We start from the raw sequence: 23364 nt of genomic DNA on the forward strand, positions 1-23364 counted from the left end.
CCCCGCTCTACTGTATTCTTGCATTCCCTTTGCAGACCCAAACTGGCCATCCTAGCCAGGTATCTTCCAGGACCCCGTCTGAGACCTGAACAGGCACGGACAGCCCAGACAGTCCTAAAGACTTCAAATATTTACAAAACATTAAAAAAAAATCTATCCGATGAATTTTCCCCATTCTTCTCGGGCCTTTGCTTTCATCGTCCAGCTTCCTGTGTCTTTTTGTTTAATCTCAGAGAATACGCTAAAAGCATATGGCAAGCGTGTTTCTTTTGCACACAAGGAAATCGAGGCTGCCTTCACACGCATCCTGCGGGCATCCAAGCGCAGGACATTATCACAGCATTGCTCTCCTGCGTGACGGGCATGACTCATTCCTGTTTCGAATACCCTGCTGGTTAGAAAAAGAGAGAAGCTACATTTATAGATTTGCTCATTGAAGAGATTTACAGTGTTTTTTAGCCATCAATGATGATGATGATGTTAAAAAAAAGGACAGGCAATTGCTCAGAAACGGAGCACATTCATGCATACCCCCGCTATAAAAAACAACAGTTTGCAAACTAATCAGCAGGCTCAGAAGAAATTAGCTAGGGAAAAAGAAAAAGGCATGAATTTGGGTCATCTGCTGCAAAACCAGCTCCCTCCCCTTTAACGTGTGATTTCCTTCCCCGCCTGGACCAACTTCAACCTTGAGAAACCACTTCTGTGCGTCTGCTACGAAAACGACACGGCCGGGCCTGTGAAACCACCAGACACCGAGCACCGCTCAACGGAGACAGTGCAGATTTTAACGTGGAGGCGGATGTGAAACAGAAGAAGAGCGAGCCCAGCCAAAAATATCTTTTTTCAGAGATCTGCAAAAGACACCTCTTTTCTCAGAGCAGGCCCCCAACTTCTAATAAAGTGAACTTCCTCAAAGTCTGAAGTCCATCAACGGGAAAGTCTTCTTCCAGCCCAACTTGAAGGACAACATAGTCATGCAGATTTCTGATTTCTCAGACTAGGCAAGAAACTTGGGGTTCCCTGGCACTTCAGGTTCTCAATGGGGTCATCTCTGTTTAGCTACCAAGCCCAAACAACATGGGTGCTACTTGGGGAGACCCGTTATGGGATCAGTGCAAAACCACAGGTTGTGGGCTGAAGCCAGTGCTCCATCAGCATTTAGGAGCTGATCCCCAACACCCATGTGCAAATTAACATCCAAGATAGTTTCCTTTAGGTAGGAGACCGAGGGATAGGAACCCTAATGCAGATGTGGGTTAAATATCTGGCCCATTTTTCTCTCTCTCCCATCCTCCCCCCCCCCCCCCAGTTTTAACCACCATCTCGGATGAAGAACTGGAGGCTCTGAATCTCACTTCCTTTCTCAACCTAAAAATTAGCTACACTTCGTCTGATTTGGCTTCACTTACCCACCCTTCCTGGAGAACCCAAGGAAACGCAGAGGTGAGAACTCCTCCCAGTTTCTTCCTGGTTCCCCTGAAACTGCGAAACAAAACTACGGGGTGTATCTTGATTGCGGCCAACAACGCCAACATCTCCTAGTTGGTGGGATGCAGGTCCCAAGATGCTGGCTTGCACGGTAGTTTCTAGATCAGAAATCCTGGCTTGGCCATCGTAGGGTGAGCTTGGTTGGAGCAAAACTTGGGTTATGACGGTGCTCCAGGCACTCTGGCCCAAATGTGCGCGATCCAGTATCGTGTCCTTAACAGTAAGGAGGAATCCTGCGCAGAGCATGGGTTTGATCAAGACTGGCCATCTAGTCGACACCTCTAATGGAAAAAGCATTATGTGAAAGCCTCAGTTAACCAAGGCCATGATGGGTGACACAGGTTGCCATCCTTGGGGCTATCTGAGGATCTCATGAGTTCTCTTACTGTGTTTCTGCATTTGGCATATTGTCGTTTAACCCAAAAGACAGCAGCAGGTACGGGAATACAAAGGCGTGCAGGTAAGTCAATAAAGCTCTTTTATATTCTACTGAACTCAACTTTAATTAAGCTGATTTTTGTGAATGAATTACAGTTCCAAGCCACCCCTGAAAACTAAAATCTTCACTCCCTGGCACCCATCTATCAACCCAATTTGCCAGAGCAATTATCTCATTAAAACGAAACGCTGGCTCATTGGGGCTGGATTCCTTGCTGAATCCATGAGCTAAAATAACTAGATTTTTTTCCCGTCGTACACACGCACACCTACACACACCAGCTGGATCCTTCCAAGGGCGTATCCCGAGAAATCGCAAGGGAAATCTAGCCAATGCCCAACAAACATTTTTCTTTCTGATATCTCACTTTCTCCAATACACCAGGACGGGACATTTCTCAACCCAGATGAATCTCCCCTTTGTCTCTCCAGGCTCTGTTTACGTTACTGTACAGTAAACTGTGATTTAAAATCACAACACAACACCTCCACCCAGTGACGGTGTGCCGTATTGCTACTGAACTCAAGACGACGTCAAAAGCTGCAAATATTTGACATTTTCCCTCTTGGCAAAATGAGGATCGGTGGCTAGAATAAAATGTCTGATACAAAAAACCCTGAAGACTAGACCTCGTGGTAGATAAAAATCGACACCCTTTACGGAACTTTGTTTCTCTATATGATAACAGCAGCAAGGCGTTTATGTCCCCCGAAACAGAAACTGATATTACCCACAAGGGAAGAATGGACGGTGAAGTCGATGGAGTTGGCCGAGATGACGAAATTGACGGCGTTGATTCGAGAAAAGACACTGAGCAATTTTAATGCTAACTGGAAGCCATTTTTGGAGTTTTTGCACGAAACAGAAAAAAATGAACTTAAGTTGCATGGATTTGATGATTACAATCAATACTGTACGATAGAAAAAATGAAAGTTACGTTGTCCACTTAGAGTAAGACTTTAGCGTAAGCCGTTAGTTAAATTCGTGGTGAGGACACGGAAGTCATTCTTTTTTTATTTCTCTTTTCTTTCTTTTTTTCCCTGCACTTCTGACCTTTTTCTGCACTTTTCCTTCCTTTTCCTTTCCCCCCCCTTTTTTCCTTCTTTCCCTTTCATATTAGTTTTTTGTTAGTTTTTCATGTTCTTATTTTAAAATCTAATAAAGTTATTTGAAAAAAAAACCCGACGCCCTTTACAGGAGGACAGGGGAATTCAAAATCCAGCGTTCATTAGTTCCCAAGGAATCATATCATAACAAGCCACTTTTCTTTGTCCCCGTGATTGCTGCTCCCTCCACTTGAACTGAACTTGGATTGACATAAAAAACCCCATCTCAGCCCAGATTCAGAGAATCATCTTTCTTCTGCTCCGGGCAGATATTTAAAACAACACAGCATGTGCCTAAGCGTTGTGTTTCCAGTTAAACTTCAACACAAACAACAAAAAAAAGAAGGCGATGTTCCATCAGGAGGTACTGGCTGAAAAAGAACAAAATTTGGAGCCCAAAGGGCTCCCAGGGAAAGAGATTCACGGGTTGGTTTCAAGAGCGCGCAGCGGCCATGTTTATTCCCTGCACGCAGAGACCCTCCACAATGCCCGTTTCCAGCTGGTTTGGCTGGGCACGGTGCTGGTGCTTCCTGAACCCTGATAAGATGGTCAGTGAAAATGAGATTGTTTTGGGGCCCGGACCAACCAGTGCTGGGTCATCTGGAACCAGAGTTTGCCTTCCGATGATGATTCTGACTACATTTGCTGGCAGAATGGCAGTTGTGAAGCTGGTCATGAGTGAGCTCTTGTTTGAAAGGGGGAAAGAGTCTATGTTGAAGGTTCTTTTGCAGGTATGGGGCCCGCTGAATAGCCCCATAGGTAAACGCCAGCAGGGAATGTACACCTTTCGTCGTAAAGGGGTAAAAATGTGATTTTCACCTTTAAGAAGGATCAAAGGACTTTCTGGGGATGAGAAGCAGGGAAAGATCCAGGCTTTGTTGGCAAATGGTGGGAACAGAGTGGGGGCTTTGCTTGGCTACTCCAAGTGTCCTCCAATGGTCTTCAAAATCAGATGGCGTTGATGTTCTTCATGTCTTTGCATGAGAAAAACAACTTGGAGTAGGCTGGCTGTTTTGGAAAGTGGGTCTTAACTTCTTCCCGGCTGCAGCACGGTCCTCGAGTTTCCAATGGGGACATCCATTCCCTTTCGTTTTTTCCTGCCCACGAATAAGTGGGATTGGTAAAAGAACTCAAGATCCTTCGCGAGGAGGAACCGAGGTTTATTATGTGTTACTGCTACTCTGAATTGTGTTTGGGTCCTCCTGCAGAAGTGGGGTTGTTTCTGAAGCTTCCGTAAGACTGGGTGTTTCTGAGGTCCTCGTTGGAGCCTTTCTCTGAAAAGAAGCCAGAACATCTAGTTAGAACTGCACCAATCCTGAAGATATATGGGTTGGGTTGACCCTCAGCTGAGCCAACTTCACTTTCTGACATCTCATCCTTTTCCATGTGGCAAGCATTTTCTAGGAACCAAGAGACTAGCCTGGTTCATCTGCAACTGAATTCTGTGCTTTAGCACAGCATCCTCCAACCTGGTGTCCTCCAGAGACAATGGACCGTACTGACATTGTTCCACCAGGGTGAAAAACTGCAGTGCCAAGATCTCTGCAGAGGCTCCAGGTTGGGAAGGGCTGGGTGAACATGACACGCCTGAATCTTACCTCCTCCACCTATTGTTTAATCAAATAAACCAAACTCAACCAAGCAACCGGCAAGATATTTGATTTGATTCAAATAAACCATAGTTGGAATCTGGCCTGCTTCAATAAACCACTGTTCATGCTAAACCAATATTTAACATAATATTAATTCATATGAACGTATTCTAAAGAGGAAGCCAAAAGTTATCTCCTGCCCTTTCTCTAAAGGTGGCGAAGGGACAGGTCTGAGTCTCCTGCATGCAAACTAAGACCACACTTTGGCCCAGGATCCAACCTGGTCTATCTTCCAAGCTTTCTTTTCCTTGGTTCCTGTACAAGGTCTGGTGAATGTCAACTATCGCCACAGGAGGGCGATCGTGAATAAGGTAGCAACTACACAGCGATGCGGGTTTAAGAAATGTGCCAAGTGGAGGAACATCTAAAGCTCTCCGTCTGGTGTAACCCAGAACAACTGCTCTGCGTAGCCATCCTTGCTGGGTTTCCATTCTGAAAATGCAAAGACCTCCACCGGCAGGAGATTCTGGATGAACCACAGTGCTTCTCTGCACCATGCAGAACGCTTATCGACTCACTGCTGCAGGATTGTTCCAGATGCCACATAGAGGGAATACTGGTCTTTTTTCTGACGGGGCAATTCCACCCAGAGGTCTCTAAAGGCCAGGAGCTGGGTGTCATCACCTTAACCGATACTCATCCCACAAAATCTCATCTACGGTTTAAAAGCGGGCGCAACGGGAAGTTAGTTGGATCCCAAGAGTTACTGTCGTCGGAGGCTTAGCAAAGCAACGGATTCTGCAGGACCGACTGGCTCTTTCAAGCTTCCGTCGGCCTGTATTGAGGGAAAGGGGAAAGTCACAGTGGACTGAGTGGTTATACGGGGAAGGAGTGAGTGGGGAGGCACAAAGATGGGAGATAAAGTTAGGGGGCCTGTTAAAAGCAGGAGGAATCGTGGGTAGGTTAGCCGAAGGAATTGTGGGTAGGTTAGCCGAAGGAATTGTGGGTAGGTTAGCTGCCGCGAAGACAAAACATTTAAAGCAACGAGCCGTTCCAGCAGCTGTTTTAAAACCCGAGGAGGTTTTAAAATGGAGTCGAGCTACGTTTTGCTTTTTTTATTTTATTTTTTAACGCGAATTTGACGTTACCTGTTTTTTTTTTCCGGGAATCCACCTAGAGTTTCATCTCCATCCATTGCAAGCTGGTTTTTTTCCTGACGGCTGGGATGGCCCCTTTAGTTCCTGAGCTCTTACTACTACGGCAAAATAAAAAGCTTTTTCCCTAGAAAATAATTAGCCTGGTTTAAACGGTTTAGGCTACACTTTTAGGACATTTATGTTATTGGTTAAAGGAAGAACGAAGGAAAAGCTACTGCTTAATTGAACAGTTTTATTTCTGAGGTTATTTCCTTATTAAATTAAGGAGATCAGAGTAATTGTTTGTCCTAATTTAGGCAAGCTATGTTTATTCTTTTAAATGTGATTTAGAAGTGATTAAGAAGTGAATGATCAAATTAGATAGTGGGGCGCGCAACATATTCTCAGTCATTTGAGCACCGGGCTGCTGCACTGAAAGCAATGCTTAAAAACCACACAGATACACACACACACACACACACACACACACAATTTGGGAAAGAAAAGCTTTCGGTTGACAAATATTGCTAATACTGTAAAAAGATCCCTGCAGCATCCAACAATTGGGTTAGAGCGCTTGCAGTATCTGCTCCAAATGATGCAGAGAGGTAAAGAGAGAAGAATTCTTTGTTAGACATCTGTCTTTTTCTAGCTGAAGATGATCCACTGAAGGATCTCTTACCAAGGGCTTTTGATACTCATAATTATTGTCAGATCCAGATGGAATCTGTACTGCAACGGATCCATCCTTCTGGCATGAAAGATTCAAAGTCTGTTGAGGAAGTAAAGAGGTCCACATGAACACCACACTCACTGGAGGACAAGGTTTAGAAGTTTTGCTTTACTTTTTAAAGTATCTTGTGATCCGGGAGAGAAACGATTAAATGGCAAGGATTTGGACATCTGCAGAGAAACCTCTCTAAAGCTTTAACGCCCACCCCAAAGCGCTCTGTGATGGGGTTGAGCGTGTATGAACGGGGTCTCCTTTTTTAAAAAGTCCGGGAATGCAACTGGCGTGGAAGCGGGAGGTTTCCCACGAATGAACTGCTGAGGTTACACATGTGCAACAGCATGTGCACATTGCTGACTCACCCTCACGTGAGATCAGATGGGGTGGGTGTTTCTTAAGGTCCCTCGACCCCTTGTGACTTTTTCAACTAGCAGCTTCCAAAGAAGTGGGAGGTGTCAGTTGGAAACTGCAGGCTCCAGGGGGAGTTTTCATCCTTCACCATCTTCTTCTGATCCAGATGTGGGGCTGTGGGCCACCATTTATGCCTTAAATGCATTCACTGCGTGAAGGACTCTACTTGGTCCATTGAACTGATTTAAACAAGTAGGGATGACAAGGGTCAACTAACCAGATTTAGAAGGGAGATCCTTCCTTAGGGGTTCAACACGGAAGTACTTCATCATTTTCTCTGCTGAAGACGAGAGGACTATTCTGATCACTCTCTATCAGAATCTCAAATAATCCGCCCATTTAAAGTTAATTTATTTGGGGGGGGGGAGAAATCTTAATTCGCTTATTTTACTAAACTTAAATGCCACACCAATCAGGTTTAATTCTGAATAGCTTTCTTTTTTCTTTCAAGTCTGTTCAGTAACCTAGGAATATTTGAACTTTATGGTGTCACGACTCCTGAAAAGGATAAACGAATCTGTGTGAATTTGTGTTCTCACTAGGATTAGGGTTGGGCAAGAAGTAAATATGCTCCTTTTAACACAGGAACCTGCAACTTTACAATTTTCTTTTCATCTGAACTAACTAAGCAATCATGTTTAAAACTATAATTTTAATGGGAAGGATGCACTAACTTTATACTAATATTAATTTATTACGCTTAGATGCCATCCGACTGTCAACGGCGGCAATATTAGTCCTGTATTAATTCCTGAAGTCTGGGTTTTATTCTTGAGACAGCTGCTCCTACTTCTCATTCCATGTTGATCTGGGATTGGTATTTGCTCTTTATAGCAGTGACGGTAGAAAATCCTGCCGTTGTTCGCTTGTCCAGGCAGAATGGGAGTGAATTCTGACCGTGATCCAGCTTCGGGTGCACATATAGGAGGCATTTGCATGCAAAGCTGAAGCCCTGTAACAACATGCTTTGGGCTCTGCTTGGTGAGCCAGATGCTGGCCTATCCAGGCAGAATGAGAACATGTACGGATAACAATCCAGATTTGCTACACTCTTGTTCTCTGCCCTGCTTGGGCAAGCTGGCATCTGGGTTTCCATACAACACTCAAACAAATCTGCACTCCCTCCTTGGCAGTACCATGAGACACAGTCTAAGCATTCCTGCAACAACTGACAAAGTTTTGGACCGACTGACAAGAGACAGCAAAGACCTCAAAGAAATAAACGAGCAGGAACGGAGAGCTGTTTTGGGAGAGAGCAGCATAATCCTGAACTGGGAGAGACTCATATCAAAGACATCCTACATAAACAAGTGCATGTTGGTTATCTCCGAGACAGGATCATTATGACAGTTGATTGCCCATTGATATTTATTTATTTGCTTGATTCATATCCTACCTTTCTGCTCTGGCAAACACCTAAGGGAGCTAAGAGACATTCTCCTGTCTTGGAGCAACTCAGAAGAAGGCCTTTTTTCTCAGGCCCAAAGTCTTCTGATGGTAGGAGCATCTTCAAAAGGCCTCTCCTGATAGTCCTAACCAGCAGACAGGCTCCATACAGATGTAGAGGAAAGAGGGAATGGCCTTGAGGGACAGGAGGAAGAGCCGCTGCCAAGGCAACGGTCAGATAAGAGGAACCTGAGTCTAGGGCAGAACTGTAACCTGAGAAAACATCTCAGATGAGGCCTTCTCTATTTCACACGAAGATGAAGGGGCAGGCACATTCAGACTTGCAAGATTCTGTTACTATCACTTCACAATTAAAATAGCATTCATCTACACAACTTTCCTCTGAAGGGCTGACAACAGGAGAGGAAGTTCCTTAGCTAGTCGGGCGTAACCCATTTTAGAGTGTTTAAGATCTAGACCATTCCACACCTCAAAGATTAACTCTTGTCAGGTAAAAGAAGTTAACCAACATGTTCCAGATCACCCATCTACTGCTAGGCCACACCAAAAAATCCAGAGATTACAGCAGTGTTTCTCAACCTTGGCAACTTTAAGATATGTGGACTTCAACATATGCTGGCTGGGGAATTTTGGGAGTTGAAGTCCGCATATCTTACAGTTGCCAAGGTTGAGAAACACTGGACTACAGGTGTGATTTGAAATCAATCTCAGAAGCAGGGTTTCTCAGAAGGAGGAATTATACGCCTGGAATCCAGGTTGATCTGGGCATTATTGAGAAGGAGCTAAACGGACAGAGCAATTTTTCAGTTTGTTAGTAATTCCCTCCTCATGAAAAAAAAAGAAGATGATAGATAGATAGATAGATAGATAGATAGATAGATAGATAGATAGATAGATAGATGATTGATATATAACATGGGTAAGCCAATATGATATAAGATAGGCTTATTTTAAAAATCCTGGGGCACCAGGATGTCTACCAAGCGTGAAAAAAATAAAGATGGTTTTTGTGACTGTGCAGTCAAAGACTTGTCCCGTGTAGTCAAGGAAGGAAGGAAGGAAGGAAGGAAGGAAGGAAGGAAGGAAGGAAGGAAGGAAGGAAGGAAGGAAGGAAGGAAGGAAGGAAGGAAGGAAGGAAGGAAGGAAGGAAGGGTTTGAACATTCATTCAATTCCTTAAACCAGTGTTTCTCAATCTTGGCCACTTTAAGGTGTATAGACTTCAACTCCCAGAGTTCCCAGCCAGCATGCCAATTCTGGGAGTTAAAGTCCACCCATCTCAAAGTGGTCAAGGTTGAGAAATATGGCCTTCAACCAGCACCAACTGCATACTGTTAAACCACAGCTGCTTCTTTGGAGTTACATGAACCCCACCTCCCCTTAAAAAAAGTCAGATGCACTCTTACAGGCCTCCCAAAGGCATAACTACTTATAACCTGTGAGAAGGGGAAAACTACTAATTATGCAGGGGCATAATAACCTTAAATGACATTGTTAACCCAATTTACTGCTCTTTAATTAAATACGATGTAGCCATCTTTCCATCTTTCCTTTCTCTGCCACACTGGGATTGGATTCAAGGTACAACATCTCTCCTCCCTTACCTGCAGCCCCAGGTTACGGCAAGGCAACTGTTCCTTTGCCAACGCGTGCTTTACAGTGGGTGCTTGCTTGTACCTACAAACCTTGAATGCCTAACAGATGCAACATTATGCAAGTTAGTTCATTAATTTTCTTGGAGTTCTACCAAAACACTTTCTACCTTCTTCTTACAATCAACTCTGCCTCTAAGGCTTTGCCGGAGCAGGTTTGAGTCAAAGGAGTTGACTCGAAAAGTTGACTTGACGGGTGGCTCGGTGAACCTGGTCCCGGTGGAAAGATCCCAAAGAATCCAAATGCAGATCTGCACTGAAGACCACCAGATCTTCTTGTTTTGGAACAGCTCTCTTGGCTTTCAAACAACTAAACAATCATACTCTGCAGCTCTGGAGATTGTCCTTAAATATACAATCAAATGCACACAAGGGTGTCTCCAACCAGAGCAATCTATTCCTTTTGATCTGGAACACCTATTCCGCCAAAAAACACCAACTGCACTTATTAAAGGGTTCTTTCAGGGTCTGAAAGACATCTCAGAGAACAGCTTGGAACTCAAAATGTCCTGGTTAGTGAGCCAAGCCACTGTTGCGAGGGCAAACGAGGCTGCTCCACGTCTTCTAGGAGTTCAGAACACCTCCAGGACAATCCATCCAGCCTTCTTTTGCCCTTCAAATGGCCATTTTGTGCTCAGAATGAAGTACTTCAAACTGAAAACATTTTACACACCTCTTGGGAGGTTTGAGCACTGTTGCACTGGGGTAGTGCAAAACTCACAACCAAGAGCCCTAAAACAGCTTGAAGACTTTTAAGAAAAAGCATTGTCCATGGAAACATTTGCAACCATGAGTTCCTATCCAATGTACCCAAAGGCAACATCTACTCTTTTTGCTGTCCTTAACACCAAAAATGTAACACAATTAAAACTGCTGGATTACAACTTGGAGATTTGTGTGGGGTTCCTAATATTGACTGGGGAAAAGAAAACTCAACAGGAAGGAACATCTGCTAGAAGACTTAGCATTAGTGCTCCTGGTTTTGATAGCTATTCCAAAAATGCAATCTCAGTTTCCAGGTCACAATTGGCATAAGAATTGCTTCTTCCCCACTTGGTGGCCCTGGATTGGGAATCTTCTACTACGTTCTCTTTGGGGGAAACAAAGACACCTTGAATCTTGTTGAGCTTCCTGGTTGAGATGTCTTCTAATCTGTTGGGATATCCATATCTTACTCCTGTCTCCAGGTGGCCTGAAGAAAAGCTGAACTTCAAGCACGAAGCTTCTCTCCTTGTCCTGGGCTACCTCAACTCAAAGGGAAAGAACTTGCACAGTTTTTTTTCTTTAAAAAAAAACACTTTCTGTGCAAACTCAAGAAGGTTAGAAGAAGAAAACAAGAACCGCCCTTGAATGAAGAGAACAGGAATGTTCTGACTGACTGCAGGGAGGGCAGAACCACACAGAAGCTCAATAACGATATGAAGGAAGGAGATCGGCAGTTCCAAAGTCACTTTGTGCCTTACCTTGCTCCTGAGCCCAAGGAAGCCAGCTCCCAAGAGCAGAAGACCTCCCAGGGCCACCAGGCAGTACTTCAGGTATTCCAGCAATGAAGGAATAATTATTAGATGGATATAGAAGTCATTCAAAAGATCTCCTTCAACCACTGCGCTCTGCTCAAAAAAAGAAACCAAACAAATGATCAGCGTTTCTATTTCCCCACGGGATTTGATGGCCTGCATCTAATGGGCAGAATTCTCAGCAGTGTGGGAGAACATTGCTTCCTTCTTGGGCTCCATCAATCAACATCCAACTGGCTTTCCATGGTTTATCTTGGAACACGTGCCATTTGGATCCCTCCCCCTTCCCCATCCAATCTCATTCTTGGCAAAAGGACACGGAGTTTCTTTTGCTCCCAGGCTTTGCAGATTTCTCTGCTTCTCCTCTTCATGAATTGTCCTTCCAGATCCCAACGCCCATCAACAGGCAGTCCCATTTTGCCCTGATTGGATTTAGAGTGCTCAAATACGTTCTGTGACATCACAGCAGTTTAGCCAATGGCAGACCAGAGTGACACAGAACTTTATTTTTATTTTTTTTAAGTCCATGATACAGAAAAGGGGGAAAGGTTGCATGGTTTCTTCCCACCAACCCAAAAACCTTCCCCCGAACTTAACATTTACTTTCTTTTCAAACAGCAGGACAATTCACAGCAAAATTCAGCTTGGTAGCCAAGTATGAAATAAACCATTACAAGAAGCAAACCATTGTGTAAGATTGTCAATTTAAGTACTGAGTATTTTAGATTGAGAGGGAGGGAGGGAGGGAGGGAGGGAGGGAGGAAGGAAGGAAGGAAGGAAGGAAGGAAGGAAGGAAGGAAGGAAGGAAGGAAGAGGGAAGGAAAGCTTAACTTGATTAAAAGTTACTGCAAACTATATACGTCCTTCTCAGAAGGTGTTTGTGTGGGTGTGTATCTGTGTATGTGAGCATGCACACAGACCCACACTTACCTCTGAAAACCAAAGCAGGGGTAACACCACAGGCTTTATATGTCCAGTTTGCCTGAAAAATCAGGAGAGAACGAGCATTTTAAAATCTCATGGTCAAAATTTGTGCACTGTTTCCTAAGCCTGAGTTTTGGGTTATGTAAGTGGCCTTGTGCCACCAACTTGATCTTTTCTGCCCAACTCCCTGAGGAGGGATTAATATGACTCAAAGAAGTGCAAAGAAACCCATTGTTCTAAACCCAAGCCTCCCCCCCTCCCCAACTTGGCAATCAGGGCCAACGACTTACCAGACACCAGGGACATGTTTTATTAAGAGATTCAGTTGTATTTTGACCGAACAGTTCATGGGAATCCCCGTCAGCTGCAGAAAGAAGAAACAGATTTACTGTGGTTGCTTTTTTCAAAGATCCCATTTATTTTCCCTTTGCTAGGCTTCAAAAGCCTCTTTAAGCAGCATGTGGTAGTCAGTGAAATCTTTAAAAAAAATAGGAAAAAGAATGTAATCAGGCAACAGGAACAAGACCAAAAAAAACCACAACCATTTGCACGCGCGTACATCTACACACACACACCAAGTGGGCGCACTGACTGCAGAACAAGATTGGCATTTGTTTTATCCTTGGGCCCCACTGGGATTAGGGTGGTACACGTGACCTCCTGTTTATATCCTCAAAAGAAGGTAGTTCAGAAGATACTTCACTGCAGAACAGGGAGACCAGTGTTCCTCAACCTTGGGAACTTTAAGATGGGTGGACTTCAACTCCCAGAATTTCCCAGCCAGCCAGAGTTCTGGGAGTTGAAGTCCACCCATCTTAAAGTTCCCAAGGTTGAGGAACACTGATTTAGACTTCATTTTATAGTCTAATAGGGGCCTTCTCAAGTATGTGTTGGACTTCAGTTCCCATCACTTCCAGTCCGGAAGCACCAAGCTGGAAAAGGCCACATGCTGGCTATTTCCAATGGTCACTCACAGGTGATTTGCCCCGAGAGCCTCTGTGTGATGTGGCATTCTTTGTGTGCATTGGCCGAACACCTCTCGCATCACACCACGTGATGAACTACTAATGTCAATCCAACCGATAGCCTCTCTCTTCAAAGGTGTGATGTGAGCCAAAATATTAGGAGGAAGGGGGAGTTTGCAAAGTTCAGCAACTGAAAATGTTTCCCAAGAAGTATATAAAATTATCTAAAGCCTCTGGAGAACCGTATCTGCAAAAATCATCTAGAGAAGAACTTTGTGTAAGTACAGAAGGGAGGGTAATTATCACATTCGTTGAGCGCTCTTCCAACGCTTTCAAGTTGTGCCAAAAATCGTGCATTGGTGGTTTAAAAATACCCTAGGAAAAGAGTATGAGTGTAATCCCCCACCACCCGGCAGGGCATTAGGGCAGAAAAAGACAGCAGCTCCTTCTGTGGTGGTGCCCAGATTTGTCCCATTATAAAAAAAGAAAAAGAAAAGATTTAGTCCCAGTACAACTGTAGGACATTAGGGGTTGTGCAAGGTCACCCATGGGCAATTGCCTGAAACCACAACTGAGTGGGATTCAGCTTGTTACATGCTAAATAATACTTCTCAACCTTGGCAGTTTTCAGGTAGGTGGACTTCAACTCCCAGAATTCCCCAGCCAGCAAGCTGGCTGGGGAATTCTGGGAGTTGAAGTCCACCTACCTGAAAACTGCCAAAGTTGAGAAATGCTGTGCCAAACCATCAACCAGGTTTTCCCAGCCACAAGGGCTGCAAAGCCAATATTAAAGAAATCATTGGCTGTAATGCTTATGGCGTGAATCCAACCGTGTGGCTAGGAACTGGGCCATTCGCGGGCAGATGAATCCATAGATGAGTGCAGGATCTCTGCCACCTATCATCGCTGTGGTCATCACATGCTTTCTGATCGGAGAAAGAACCGGCAGATTAGATCCTTAATCTTTCTCACACCTGGACCATGGGCAATTTCCCTGCTAACAATAAAGGCCACAATACTGGTTAGTTTTGAAAGACGTTGGCCAGGATCCCACAGGCGCAACCGAGCTCTAGTTTTGCCCCAGGCAGGTCCACGTTGTCTTATGCAAGCCAGGATCTTGATCTCAGAGGCTTCCTTGCAAGCCAATATACTGTTGGCTCTCTCCTACCAACAAAGAGGCAAAGGCCACCTGCTGACATTCAGCCTTTAGCATCCCCCAAATACAAGAGCCATTTCACTTCTCCACATGCTGCTCTTCTCCAGCCAAAATGGCACGCGGGGCGAAACATTCTTCCTCGCAGCGGGAAGCCACGCACCCATGGGCTCTGAGCTGCCGACTCACAAGATGCAACTGTTCCCCTCCCACTTGGGAAGGGCGGAACGGCCAACCATTAGGAGACCGACATATTGCTACTCCGCTCCTTCTTGTTTAAAAGATCACCAGAGGCGATATGCTGAACAGGATCTGCCCTGGTGAAGTGGCTTCTCCAATTAAAAACGCGAGAGGGAACAAAACGTTCAAGCAGCTTGGCCTTTAAAGGGCACCAACCAGCACATCGACTGTGAGATGCCTGCGAGAGTTATGTGGGAGAACGAGAACATTTCAGAGGAGGCATTCATAGTGGCTCAAGATCCCTTCAATTCCCATGGGAACAGCAAGAAGATGTTGGAAGTCCAGAGGCACCAGAACATCACGCATTTGTAACCACCAGCTTTATTACTAGAAACGTTGAACAACGGGGCCTACAGTAAGCACTAAGAAATCCAGATGTACCTTCATCTCCAATACTTTCCCAACTGTTTTGTTGACCCAAAGGTCAAAGAAGGATTCCAAAATGGGAGGAATGTCAGAGTTGTCACTAATCTACTGTTAGGGTGAAGTCTAGATTGAGCGTCAAGGCACCCATATAAATGCACAGTTTGATGGCAGATTAAATGTGGCTACAACGGAATCAAGTAGAAATAATTTCTTTCCATATACGAGACAGAGCAAAAAGGCACATGACCCCAAATCACACTTTCAAATAATCCCTGCAAGTCAACATATGCACACACAGGGTTCCCTGCATCAAGAAAGTTAGCACAAGAAAAGCAGGATTGGGCTAATGTTTTCCTAAGGAATTCAAAAGCAAAACTGTTCAATAACTGGCTGAAGATCATACTCTTGTTTTGGGGTAGTGAAAAATAGGCAACATGTTGTCTAAAAAAAAGTGTGTGGGGGGGGAGATTATGTTGGCTATTTTCCTCCTTTATTGTCTTTTTAAAAAAAAGAGAAAAAAAAGACCCAGAAAATTACAGCCCCAATTAGTCTAACACGCTCCAGATAAAGTGGTGTGAGAGTTATTGATGATTATGGAAATGTATTCATTATTCTTTGAGCTGCCCCAACTAGTAGAATTTTCTAGGTAATGTAGGACTATGTGGAAATCATCCAATATCTAGCAATAAGCAGTGAGGGAAACAGGAGGTAAAAGTGATAAATGAAGAAATGAAACTGCAGCACCTAAAAAGCTTACAATGAATAAAACCGGCAGTCAAATTAAAAAGGGCGGTTTTTACCTCTGCAAATGGCTTGGTGCTTGGCTTCCCAAAACTTTTGTGGATAAAAGAAAAAGGAGAAGAGAAGAAGAAAGACGAGGAGAAGGAGGAGAAGGGGGAGAAGGGGGAGAAGGAGGAGAAGAAGAAGACAAAGAGAAGGAGGAGAAGGAGAAGAAGAAAGACAAAGAGAAGGAGGAGGAGGAGAAGAAGACAAAGAGAAGGAGGAGGAGGAGAAGACAAAGAGAAGGAGGAGGAGAAGAAGACAAAGAGAAGGAGGAGAAGGAGAAGAAGAAAGACAAAGAGAAGGAGGAGGAGGAGAAGAAGACAAAGAGAAGGAGGAGGAGAAGAAGAAGACAAAGAGAAGGAGGCAGACAAGGAGAAGGAGGAGAAGGAGAAGAAGAAGACAAAGAGAAGGAGGCAGACAAGGAGAAGGAGGAGAAGGAGAAGAAGAAAGACAAAGAGCCATTTCTTTTTAGAATACAAATGCAAATGTAAGCAGCTGTTCCTTTTAATGCATTCTTTTGTTCTTCTATGATGCTGTCAATAAAGGAATAATTTCTGAAATAGCAGAGCCATCGCTAAAATAAGTTCTACGGGCAAGTGGAAATCTGTCCCCCGACTTTTTTAAAAAAAATTCTTTTTCAATCCATCAGACCTAAGAGGTAAATAGGGCTAAACAAGATTTCCTGATTAAATGTCAAGATTTGAATTTAAACATTTAAATAAGGGGGCAGGAAACCATGCTAAAATTGTCCTGGGATATTGCAATGTACAATTACCTGGTCATGATCATAACCAGAGAATGAGGGTGGAAGAGGTGAACTCACCGGATGTATATTGACAAAAAGATCGTGTTCTGCTTCATTTGGATACAGACCCTCTACCGTGTCCAGTAACGCTGGATCAGCATTTAGGAAGTGAGGTTGAGAAATAAATATTGGTGCATCTTGAAAAAAAAAATACAGACGATTATAATCAAAACAAAACCAGCTCTTTTCCCCCCCTCCTTTCAAAACACGTGCAGGATTCATCCTGCTGACTACGCCACTTCACAGGATCAATGTGATTTTGTTGATCGACGGGTCATGAGAGAAGCAATGCTACGAAGTTCAACGGATCACGAGGACCAGTAACTTGTCTGAAAAAGCAAGAGGAGCCGTTCCCCTACGGGTAAAAATCCCCATTGGTGGGACAAGCCAATGTAACCGAAGACACCATTTTTCACAGGCAGCTGCACATTTTTATAGGAGCACAGAATAGCTCAAAAACTTCCAGGGCGTTCAAGTTAGGCTGAAACCTCTCCTCCCGGGGGTTCTGCACACTGCAAATTAAAAAATGCACCGGCTATCATCGAGGACCTAAAAGATTTCTCTCGATGGGAATGAACGAATGGAACTGCCGAGAGAGAAAAATACAAAGGATTGAAGTCTGCATGCCATGTTTATCTACTTCAGGCTTGACCACGAGCCAAGTCTAAAAACTATTTGCTCTAGCAGGCCACAAGCATGACAACAGGAAGCTGACAGAAGCCAGTTCACATCATTCACCCAGTGAAGAGGAGGAGAAAAATGCTGACAGTTTCCTTCAATGAGTTCCCACTCCCTTGGTTTCTAAGGCCAACTAATTCCGGCATGCAATGAAGAAACTAGGATCTGGAACACTCCCAGGCTATCCAGGTAGAGCAGTGTTTCTCCAGCTTGGCCACTTGACGATGGGTGGACTTCAACACCCAGAATTCATGCTGGCTGGGGAATTCTGGGTGTTGACGTCCACCCATCTTCAAGTAGCCTAGTTGGAGAAACACTGAACTAGAGGCTGGAAGACACACTGTTCATGTCAAATTAACTGAAGATCAGGAACATGAAAAAAAAAATGATGCAATTCTGTAGGCACAAGTAGAATTAAACATTTGCTGTATTGCACTAGCCAGGACTGGGGCAAAGAGGTCATAACATGAGAGACCGAAAGCTTGTCCTGTTGGCCTAGCAATCTGTATTCAGCAACCCCATTGGATTCTGCCCCTGTATTTTCAAAGGCTTCTTAAGGCAGGATTAGGCATTTTAGTAAGCCACCAGCCGGTTCCTTTTCAGAAAACTCTATAAATCCAATTGAACCCTTTGTATATATCCTTTAGATGTATTACTTTGATTAAGCATGTATAATTCCAACTTTAGCCAAGAAGGAACAAGATTGATAGCTTTCCTTATGTTATTTTAACAATATTAAATTATTAATGCTTAGATGCTAGACCAGTGTTTCTCAACCTTGGCAGCTTGAAGATGTGTGGACTTCAACTCCCAGAATTCCCCAGCCAGCCAGGAATTCTTCAAGCTGTCAAGGTTGAGAAACACTGTGCCACACTGTTCATCAGTTTCCAGTCAACATGTGGTTGGTCCAAATTCAAAGCCAACCTCTTTTTGCAAAGTGCAAAGCTTTAGAAAGCCTTTGTGCAATCAAAATTCCAGCAGACGTACTTGATTGACAGGGGCTAATGGCCTGGATCCCGGATTGCCGACACGGACAAAAGCCCTCATTGGGCGGATAGACTGTTCCATTGGCAAACAGGGTCTTTGGAAATGTGTAGCGATAAACCGGTATGCCTTTGAATGTTCCAGAACCAGTATAGTTCAGTTTAATGGACCTGAAAAAGGGAGATTAAGAGGGAGGTCAAATGAGGCAGAGGTTCCTTGAAAGACCAGCGTCCCAATGGATTGTGAATGAAGAAGTTCTAGAACAGTGAAGCTGTTCTGGACGCTGACGTTCTAGAACAGAGATGGAAACCTTGGGTGGCCAGATGCTGGCCTTAAAACTGGGAGGGTAAGGGGTTGGAGGGTCCACATGGAGCGACTGACAGTTGGATAGTTGGCCATTCATCCATTGCATTGAAAATATATTTGAAAAGTTGCATCGGTTGGGCCGAATTCTAGCGTAGAACGACGTCTTGTAGAGGCAAGGATTTTGTAAGCAAGTCACCTGCAGGCATCTGGCGAATAGAGTTCCACAGGCGAAGAGGGAGTCATGAATGGTGGCCACATTTCTCCGGAGGTTCCATTAATCATGTTACATTGCTCCGAATGCCAGTATGGTAACTGTAGGAGAGATGGCATCTTAACATCCAGAAGCCAGGCTGGTGTAACAACCCATTTCCTCCTCTAAAGCTAAGAACCATAGCCTAAAACAGCTTCTCCGATACGTTCCATTACAAACTCACCCTGCCATTAAGCTATCCTTTCCCATGCTATTTTTTTTCCTCTGTATCAGATTGGCCACCAAGCAAAAATTAAATCAAGAAATCCCACCAGGAAGATGGTGGACCATGAGGAAGAATGAGTTCTCCAGCAGAAGATTCTCCATAGCAGCAGTACCTTGAACAAAACGTGTTGCCCTGAACAAATCTGGTTGGAGACAGTTATGAAAACGAAACTCTTGAGGACAACATGCCTCCAAAATCAAGACTACCTAAACAGAGGACGGACCTCTTTTATATAAGACCATTTATGGTCTGCTGCTGATGTGAATGTGAAGATGTTACTTGTTCAACCTTGGGTCTTCAGAGATTGTTGGACTACATGCCACATCTTCTTCGGACAAAAAAGCCTAGAATCAGGGTGATGGGAGCTGTAGTCCAATAACATCTAAGGTTCCAGGAGTAAGCATATTTGTTGCTTATTTAATGGTGAGGACACTGTTTCAATCATTTGGAAAATGCATTCACTTTTGCAGATTTTATGCGGAGACTCACCTCTTCTGTAAGACTTGTTCCAGAGGCTAATTCATCCTGACACAGTGAAAGGAAAACACTAGCTGCCTGTTATCAAAACAAGCGAAAGATGGAAATAGGGCCCCCTACCTAAAAGATTATTCTAGCTCACTGCATTGCTTGGGTGGGAAAAAGCAGCACAAGAATTTGACCCTTGATTTTCTTATAAATAGGGCTCGCGTTTGATACACAGCAGTCACTGGAATTCTTTCCATATGGCTTTTTAGTTTTTCTACATTTAAAAAACCCCCGATTATTAGAAGTCCTTACTGAAAAGAGCGATTCGTTTTGTTTTTACCTTTTTTAATCCATTCCAAGTATCCACCATATAGGCTTTGGAAATATCGTCCATGCCCGTATTCACAGTAAAGAGACCCGAGTGGGAATTGTTTAACTGTAACGGAGAAGAACAGATTACACACTCTTAGCAATATATGGGGCTCCCTGTTAACTCATTTGTCAGAGAGGGGAGTAGATGAAAGAAAAGGCTTCCATCTTTACAAGGTAGGTCACAGCCCCAAGGCAGAGAGGTAAATGCCTATGTATCTTTTTGCTTTTTGGCCCAACAGCAAAAGACATTTCAGGGAAGCATTCCTGCTGGAGTTTTTAACTAAAGCCAGTTCCAACCTTGGGACTCTAGAAGTGGACTGTAACTTCTATCCTCCTTGATCTCTGGTTAGCCTTGGGTCTCTATGTTCAGGGAATGATAGCTGCCATTCTTCCTGACCACCGGTTATACTGGTTGGGAGGAGTGTTGGGGAACTGCTAACATTCCCTGGTTAGGACAGAAATCCTAGCAGGATGCCCAAAACCGGTTTCACCTCTGCAGCACCTCCTGCATGTTAATTTTGAAGGTGACCACGGTGCAATGTGTAAGATCCGTGGAATGTCCACCACTCAAAAATCATGTGCATCCCTCAACTTGGCTAAAAAACGGTGGTAAAAGGCAGTTTCTGGTTTCTTCCTCCACTAAATATGATAGATGTGGCTTTCTCCTGGGAAGTCTCTGTTCTTTGGGATTTCCACCCACTTTGTCCCAAAGATGACCAGGGCTGAACCGATGTCCCTCCCCCAAGGATCTGACTTACATCAACAAATAAGCCAAATTTTTGTTTGTACGGAACGAAGGTGAGTCCAAGGCTGTTCAAGAACTGGGTGAAGGGTTCGTCATATCCCCATATGAGCTCCTTGACAGTTCGGTTTATGAACGTCCTTTCTTTGAAGAAAGATAGAGTGGTACTGAAGGTTAGCTTCACGGGAAACGGCATGTCTTCCAACATTACAGCTGCTCCCTTGAAAAAGGAAAAAAAAAACAGAATAAAAAGATCATTGAGGCAAACAGAAATAATAGTTTCCTATATTTTAGAAACCAGTCAACTATTATAACGTGTAGATGCCTTTCCTAACTGCTATTCAGTTTGCGCTCCAGCGAAGAGAAGCCATTGAACTGGTTGAGCCCACCATTGTGGGAGTGTGTCCGAGTCATCTGTGGCGAACTCCCTAAACCACGTTTAAACAAAATCATGGCTTAGCATGACGTGTCAATGCCTAAGACTCACATCTTATCGACATCCAGTTTTGAGAGTTGGGGGACCGTCAGAAATAACATGGAAATCCCCTTGTATAAATAACATTTCTCTTTCAGATAAATAACTCCATATCTTCCATTTGGCCTTTAAAGAAAATGGCGGTTGTGAAGCATGCCGTCAACAATCCGTGTTTATTGCTAAATATGCGAGGGTTGACCTTGGACCTTTGGCATTGACACAAATTCTGGTAACTGTCAGTAAGCAATGAATCAGTTCCCTGAATTTCATGCTGGTGATAATGACTACAACAGTGTTTCTCAACCTTGGCGACTTTAAGATGTGCGGACTTCAACTCCCAGGATTCCCCAGCCAGCAAGGCTGGCTGGGGAATCCTGGGAGTTGAAGTCCACACATCTTAAAGTTGCCAAGGTTGAGAAACACTGGACCAGAAACTTGGATGTTAGCTTCTGAAGCATATAAAGAGATTCTGAACGTATCCATCTGTGGGTTTTCCTGCAGAAGAGCGCAAGTACTTATTTACTGATTTCTCTACAATATTTTCAGACCACTCTAATCAGCTGAGACTTTGAGCGTACATCAAAGAGGAAGCAAAACCAACTGAGAGTCAGTCTGGTGTAGCGGTTAAGGTGTTGGCCCAGAAACCAGGAGACGGTGAGTTCTAGTCCTGCCTTAGGCACGAAAGCCAGCTGGGTGACTTTGGGCCAGTCTCTCTCTCTCTCTCTCTCTGCCCAACTCATCTCACAGGGTTGTCGTGGTGGGAAAAAAAGGAGGAGGAAGGAGTACGAGGCATGTTCTCCACCTTGAGTGATTTATACAAATAATAAAGGTGGGATAAAAAAAATCTGTGTAATAAAAAAAATCGAATGCAATCGTACAATGGTGCCTAGCTACGATGGTTGTTGGAATAGAACAGCCTTTACGAAAAGCAAGTCGAAAACGGTCCAACGTACTTCTGGGAGAACGTATTGCTAGATCGAGTGCGCGCCCGAAAAGCAAAATCCGTGAAAAACAGCCGTGTAATCCTCTGCCGAGAAACCCAGCACTGACGCCTGTTCCGTGAAGATGGGATGAAAATGCTCAGAGTTGTAAGCCCACTTACCAACACCAAGATATTCGGCATGACGATATAATCGGACTCCGACCCGTTGGAAAGGTTCGGTTGGAAGAAAAACGACCGATAATTCAGAAAGGAGACGGTATTGTTGCTGTGAAAAGTGATGTTTCTCTTCTGCCTGTGCTCCCTGCAAGAGACGCAGAACCACGACGGAAAGAATCAGGATGGAAAATTGGACTTTTTTCTTTTTCGTCGGAAATGGGTTACAGTCAACTACAAGTTGCCCTTGACGAATCTGGCCATTCCATTAGGCAATGAGAAAAGACAGAAGCCACCATTTAAACAGAAAAGGCTTCCTTTCAAACTGCAGTTCACCAGCAATTTCCCTCCTTCTTCCATTTAAAGAAGGTCTACAGTCACCCGTGCTTGTATGAACCCCCCTGCAATTAAAATAAGTAACGGGTGCTTCAAACAGTTTTAATCCACAGAGCTTAAAGGCTGCTTTCAACACCAGCCAAGGCTGAGTGGCGTACAATTGTTTTTCTATGCAAATTTAATGCATGGACTTCATACATCTGGACGTGAGCGGGCTGCATCTTCTCTTCCTTTTCAATTTAGCTAAATTTTCAATGTAGCTCACACCCTCCGGGAAAGGGATCAGCCCTCAACCTCAGTCCAAACCTAAGGAGCCAGGCTGGAGCTAGTCTTGCATCCAAATTTAGCAGCTGCAACCGCCTGCTCTTATATAATGTTCAAGTTTTCACCAAAAACGTTGCTTTGTTTTCTGTCTTTTTTTGGGGAACTGGAAAAATCATGCATGAGTTACTTCCTCTGACCTACAGAACCCTACAGATTCCTCCACCCGTTTTTCCTCTCCTTATTTGAACCTCATAGCAATCTTGACATCTGCCTAATTATATTGGCTTGTCCTTGTAAGTGTTCCAATAGAAGAGAATATCTGCAGCTCAGGGTTGAACTGGGGAGTCCTTGGTGCTCTCTGAGCTGGGTGGCTGGCTTGCAAACGTGGTTTAGGCAATACATCTTCTCCAGCACCCAGCAACCAGATAGATATACTGGTCTAAACCACATTTGT

The 23364-nt window shown here is 44.1% G+C and overlaps 1 protein-coding gene across 3 annotated transcripts in view; it reads right to left on the reverse strand.

Moving 5' to 3' along the window:
• Positions 1-2973: 2973 nt before the first annotated feature.
• SCARB1 (scavenger receptor class B member 1) overlaps positions 2974-23364 on the reverse strand; it is a 33507-nt gene continuing 13116 nt past the window's right edge. Inside the window, exons 3-13 of one of the 3 annotated variants that reach the window (XM_015890723.3) lie at positions 22317-22458; positions 20756-20959; positions 19966-20061; positions 18881-18996; positions 18382-18548; positions 16735-16853; positions 12695-12768; positions 12411-12462; positions 11427-11573; positions 6448-6537; positions 5778-5910 (exon numbers count right to left, since the gene is read on the reverse strand). In XM_015890723.3, the coding sequence (XP_015746209.3) occupies positions 5803-5910; positions 6448-6537; positions 11427-11573; positions 12411-12462; positions 12695-12768; positions 16735-16853; positions 18382-18548; positions 18881-18996; positions 19966-20061; positions 20756-20959; positions 22317-22458 (1315 nt within the window). In that variant the 3' untranslated portion in view covers positions 5778-5802. Of the gene's footprint in view, positions 4312-5777; positions 5911-6447; positions 6538-11426; positions 11574-12410; positions 12463-12694; positions 12769-16734; positions 16854-18381; positions 18549-18880; positions 18997-19965; positions 20062-20755; positions 20960-22316; positions 22459-23364 lie in introns of those variants that run through there. The other 2 variants (XM_025175844.2, XM_088135286.1) reach the window with 2 other exon arrangements.

Source organism: Python bivittatus, unplaced genomic scaffold (genome assembly GCF_059951505.1).
Source record: "Python bivittatus isolate LINGU-HERP-01145 unplaced genomic scaffold, Pbiv_v1 ctg000100_np1212, whole genome shotgun sequence".
NCBI lineage: Eukaryota > Metazoa > Chordata > Lepidosauria > Squamata > Pythonidae > Python > Python bivittatus.